General features: G+C 42.9%; 1 protein-coding gene across 1 annotated transcript; it reads left to right on the forward strand.

Moving 5' to 3' along the window:
- The first annotated feature begins 399 nt into the window (after nucleotides 1-399).
- On the forward strand, nucleotides 400-4617 carry LOC112617421 (T-cell surface glycoprotein CD1a-like). Its single transcript, XM_025374188.1, has 6 exons — nucleotides 400-1048; nucleotides 1395-1661; nucleotides 2335-2613; nucleotides 3134-3412; nucleotides 3769-3859; nucleotides 4029-4617. The coding sequence occupies exons 1-6, from the start codon at nucleotides 991-993 to the stop codon at nucleotides 4036-4038; spliced, it is 984 nt and encodes a 327-aa protein (XP_025229973.1). The 5' UTR covers nucleotides 400-990; the 3' UTR covers nucleotides 4039-4617.
- Nucleotides 4618-5321: the final 704 nt, after the last annotated feature.

Consider the following 5321-nt stretch of genomic DNA (forward strand, 5'->3'; position numbering starts at 1 on the left):
GTGGGGATACAGTGTGATAACGGCATGGAACTAATATCCAAGTCAACCATTGAAGTCAAAATTCTGGGCTGGCAAACTTTAGTTAGGAGTCCCCATTTTAGAAAATATTATTTCAAGCAGGCCTTGTTTTTATCCAGAGAGTATATGCAGTATAATGAAACTCAGTACACCAAGATTTATAGTTCTTGTGTTTTTCTCCCTCAGTAGAGTAAAAACTCCTTCAATAAAGTGATTGTGTTGTCAACCAGTGCATATTCATAAGTACCAAGATGCTTGACTCCAGGCAGGTGCTGAGAGAGTCTGTTGGGTGAGTGAATGTATATCAATGAAAATCAAACAGAGGAAATTTTCTTTATATATTTTAGTAGTAGTGTTTTATTTTTCTTTTTTTGTGATGGTTACTGGCTCTTCTCTAAGAATAATGGAGAAAAGGTGTTAGTTTATACTGTCACACAGGGCAGTCATAGGAGACTCTGACAAAGCAAATCAATCAATGTTAAATCAGAAATGAGAATGTAGTAAGGGGGTGAAGAGACAGGGGAAGAAAATACATGGGAAAATATTGAAAAGGACAGAGTGATCAAAAACAGCAGGGACATGGGAACATAGGGCAGCACTCTGGGAGCCTTTTAGTTTTATGCTCTTATTGTATGATTGAGGAAAAAAAAGGTCCTTAGTGGTTAAGTGGCTTTTCAATGCCACGTCAGACTTGTTCCATAGCCGTTGAATTAGGGGAAGGTGAATAAGTTGGAAGTTGGTGACAAGGAGAGAAGTTGGAAACTAGAGAGGAGAGTCAGAACCAGAGGGAAATGAGAGACTAAATAGGCGTCTCAGGGTTTTTGGAGTGAATTTCCTTTGTTGCAGTCAGGAGAGGTTTGTCTGTTGGTTGCAGAAAGAAGTCAGAATAGAGATATCGTGGGGATAGGTTTGTTTGGAACAGAAATCAAAGACCATTTTTTCTGAGAGAAGGAAATAACATCTGCAAATGACATGCTGTTTTTGCTACTTCCATTGCTAGCTGTTCTCCCAGGTGGTGGCAATGCAGACGGTAAGAACTCTGACAACTGCCCAGTTGGGTGGATGAAGGTCTGTGTGTGTGTGTGTTTGTGTGTATGCACATGTGTGTATGTGTGTGTGTATATGTGTGTGTGCTTTCCCTAGCATATACCTGGAAAGTGAGAATGCCAGGCTGGTTCCATTCTGACTGTCCATGACTCCAAGTCCCCGAGCTCTGATGAAGGTGGTTGATAAGTCATGGGGCTCTGTGGCAAGCAAACGTCTGCTAAGACCATGATGGATCCCCTTTTCTCCAGATTCTGAGTTCCCCAACTCTGGCCTCTTTCCATTCTCTTTCTCAATTTCTTCTCCCCATTCTATTTGTTCTTTTGCCACAGGGCTCAAGGAGCCTGACTCCTTCCATGTCATCCAGATCGCATCCTTTTACAACCATTCCTGGAAACGAAATCTGATCTCCGGTTATCTGGGTGATTTACAGACCTACACCTTGGACAGAAATTGCAGCACCATCATTTTCCTGTGGCCCTGGTCCAGGGGAAACTTCAGCAACGAGGAGTGGAAAGAACTGGAAATGTTATTCCATATACGCTGTGTTCAGTTCCTCGAGGGAATACGTAGATACTCCCGTGAATTGCAGTTTGAGTGTGAGTTCAGTTTTCTCCATGGGGAGTGGGGAGGTGGGAGACAGGGGATGTCTCAATGTTTCTTATTCCTGTAGGAAACAGCCTGACTATCTTCTGTATCTTATTCTGTTCTTTCCACCACAAAACTGCAATTGGATACTTTTGGGCAGGGCTCTTATCCAGACTCTAATTCTTCAAACACTTCTGCTACTTATGAACTCCTCTGTTATTGACTGCAGGGTTATGCATTATTACCTTTTCTTACAGGTATCCTATGGCCACCCTTTTTCCTGCCTTACAACCAGATACCTTCAGCTTTCTCACTTTCTCATTCATTCTCATCAGCAGTCTCTCTATATATACTCAATTGTAACCCATTGCATTCCATTCAACTTAAGATATTGTAATCCCAGTTGTCTTACACCAAGTCCTTCCTCACCCACAGCATTCACATCACTTTCTTTGACCAATCTGCCCTCTCCCATACGTTACTAATCTTTTCCTCCACCTACAGCTTCCGCCAATTCCTCTTTCTCTGAATCCCTGACCAAACCAAATTTTATTCCATTATGTCAAACCCTGCAAACTTCCCCCTTCTGCTTCTGCAATCTTTGCTTCTACTCCTACAATCTTTTCTTCTACTCATTTCATTTTATCTTTTTTTCTCCGTCTTTCCCATATTTCATAACCCCAGATCCTTTTGAGATACAGGTGATAGGAGGCTGTGAACTGCACTCTGGAAAGTTCTCAGGAAGCTTCCATAGGTTGGCTTATCAAGGATCAGATTTTGTGAGCTTCCAGAACAATTCATGGTTGCCATCTCCAGTGGCTGGGAATATGGCCAAGCGTCTCTGCAAAGTGCTCAATCAGAATCAGCATCAAAATGACATAACACACAGTCTCCTCAGTGACACCTGTCCACGATTCCTCTTGGGTCTTCTTGATACAGGAAAGGCACATCTCCAGAGGCAAGGTCAGTCCTGCACCCTCCCTCCAAGAACTTTTTATTTGAAAATCATACCTTTCCACCACCCCCTTCCAATTTGGAATAAGGAAGAGCCACCCAGAAGTGGGAAAGGCTGGGTGCAGTGGCTTACATCTGGAATCCCAGTGCTTTGGGAATCTGAGGCTGGAGGACTGCTTAAGGGCAGGAGTCCCAGACCAGCCTGAACAACATAGTGAGACCCCTGTCTCTAAAAAATAAAAATAAGTTATCCAGTCATGGTAGCACACACCTGTAGTCCCAGTTACTTAAGAGGCTGAGGCAGGAGGATTGCTTGAGCCCAAGAGTTTGAGGTTACAGTGTGCTATGATTATAATTATGCCACTGCACTGCAGCATAGTGACAGAGTGAGACCCTGTCTCAAAAAAAAAAAAGAAAAGAAAAGAATAGAAAAGAGAAATGGGAACGATGTGTCTATCTAAACTTCTAAACTACTGTGGAGATATGAAACTCCAAGTCTGTATTTGAATATGTTTTCTGTCCTTTGCAGTGAAGCCCAAGGCCTGGCTGTCCTGTGGCCTCAGTCCTGGACCTGGCCATCTACAGCTTGTGTGCCATGTCTCAGGATTCTACCCAAAGCCCGTGTGGGTGAAGTGGATGCGGGGTGACCAGGAGCAGCAGGGCACTCAGCGAGGGGACATCCTGCCCAATGCTGACGGGACATGGTATCTCCGAGCAACCCTGGAGGTGGCCGCTGGGGAGGCAGCTGGCCTGTCCTGTCGGGTGAAGCACAGCAGTTTAGAGGGCCAGGACATCATCCTCTACTGGGGTGAGAAAGAGCTGGAGCCCAGGCTGGAAATGCCAAGAGGTGGTCCTCAGGCATAAAGGGAGGGCAAGCTGAAAATTTTAGGATTTTAGGGATTATAGCCCCAACATGAATAAAAATAGGTAAGCTAAGAAATGGAAGTGTTGAAAATGAGGGCACTGTAGATGCAGGAGGATGCTGAGGATAAGGTGAAGAATCCATCTCTGAGCAGGGATGAGAGAAAAACAAAAAAAGAAAAGAGATTGGTAAGTTGGATACTCAGATGAAAAAAAGAAGCCAAGGGAATGCAGTGAAACAGGGAGTGGATGAGGTAAAATGGGGTGGATTATAACATCCTTGGTGTCTCTCCAATTTCACAGAACATCACAGTTCCATGGGCTTGATCATCTTGGCGGTGATAGTGCCTTTGCTTCTTCTGATAGGTCTTGTGCTTTGGTTCAGGAAACGCTTGTGAGTTCTTGGCATGTGTCTTTCCTACTCTTAGTCCCTACCCCACTTGTCTTCCCATGTTTTTTGTTTCTCTCTCCTCAGTTCTTCTCTCCCCAGTCCCCTTCCCTCTTACTCCTCAATTCTTAGCTCCACCTTATTCAGAGTGACTTCTATCTCTGTTTTCATCCAGTTTCCGTTAAGATACACCATGATCCTCCTTGTCACCCTTCTCCTTTTGGGGAGAGAGACCAGCAGTCCAACAGCTCAGGATACACCTGAACACATCATGGTGATGACGTCCTCTCAACTCTCCTTGGAAAACTTTTGTCAGTTTTGCTTGTTTCTGATTAATGATAATTTGTCAATATAAGCTCAATTTAATTTTGCAGGATTTGTTGTTCTGACCTGGGTTCTGGGACTTTAAAATTCAAATTTTATCTCCAAATGGAATGGGATCCTAGCAATATTCACATGTTCAACTATTAATGGATCATCAGGCTTGTTATAGATGTCCCTTATTCCCGAGGGCCTTCCCTGACTCACAGGTGGGAAACGGACTCTTCCTGGTCTGAACTCCCACCACATTTCAGCCGTACTTTGCTAACTGTTCTCCTCACTTTCTCTCCTTCGTTGCAGCTATTTAGGTCCCCCTTTTCCTTCTAATTTTTCTTCTCCTTCAATGCAAAGTATGTGTGTTTTTAATATATGCATACCTGGTGAATGATCTTGCCTTCATGAAACATGTTCTCAATAAAACTCTTTGTTGAATTTATGCCAAATTTATAGTCTTTTCTTATTCTTTTCCTTCCTGGTGCTTTTCAAGTAGTTGAGACATTTGATACTCTTCTGGTTAAAAGCCTTCTTGGTTGGAGGAAATTTTACACATTCCTAGTTCTATAGTTTGTTCTCTGAGCTCCAGAGCAGAAACACAATTTTGTCTCTTACTACTCCTATCATTCAACTATGGAGAGTTATTCGAGTTAAATTAGTGTTGCAGGTATGCAAGGCAGGATGTATATCTTTACCATTCAGTGGTTCAGGGACAAGCAGCAGAGTTCTCACATTGGAGCTTGTTAGAAAGGTAGAATTTGGGCCTCACCTTAGATTTACTGAATTATAATTTGTATTTTGGAAAATCAGCAGGATACTCACAAGTCCACTAAAATTTGTGAGGCGCTGATGCTGGTGATGCCTGAGATGTAGTACAAGTGTGTCACTGAAGAGAAAATGATCAAAAAAGGGAACAAGAGTGTTGCTCCTCAAGATTGAAGTGAGATCAAGGCAAGTAATATCGTACTGCACATTCTTATTATTCACGACAGTTATATTCTCTGCAGTTGCTGCAAACACTGGATTCGTGAGCACTTAGCCATTGTTCCCAGGGAAATACAGGTGTTAGGTTCTTGTGAGCTTTTTCACAACATTTTTGTTAACTGATGAATACATAAGCTTGTTTTATGTGTGTTTCTGTTTAAAGACATCT

The sequence above is a fragment of the Theropithecus gelada genome, unplaced genomic scaffold (genome assembly GCF_003255815.1).
Source record: "Theropithecus gelada isolate Dixy unplaced genomic scaffold, Tgel_1.0 HiC_scaffold_16237, whole genome shotgun sequence".
In the NCBI taxonomy this organism is placed as follows: domain Eukaryota; kingdom Metazoa; phylum Chordata; class Mammalia; order Primates; family Cercopithecidae; genus Theropithecus; species Theropithecus gelada.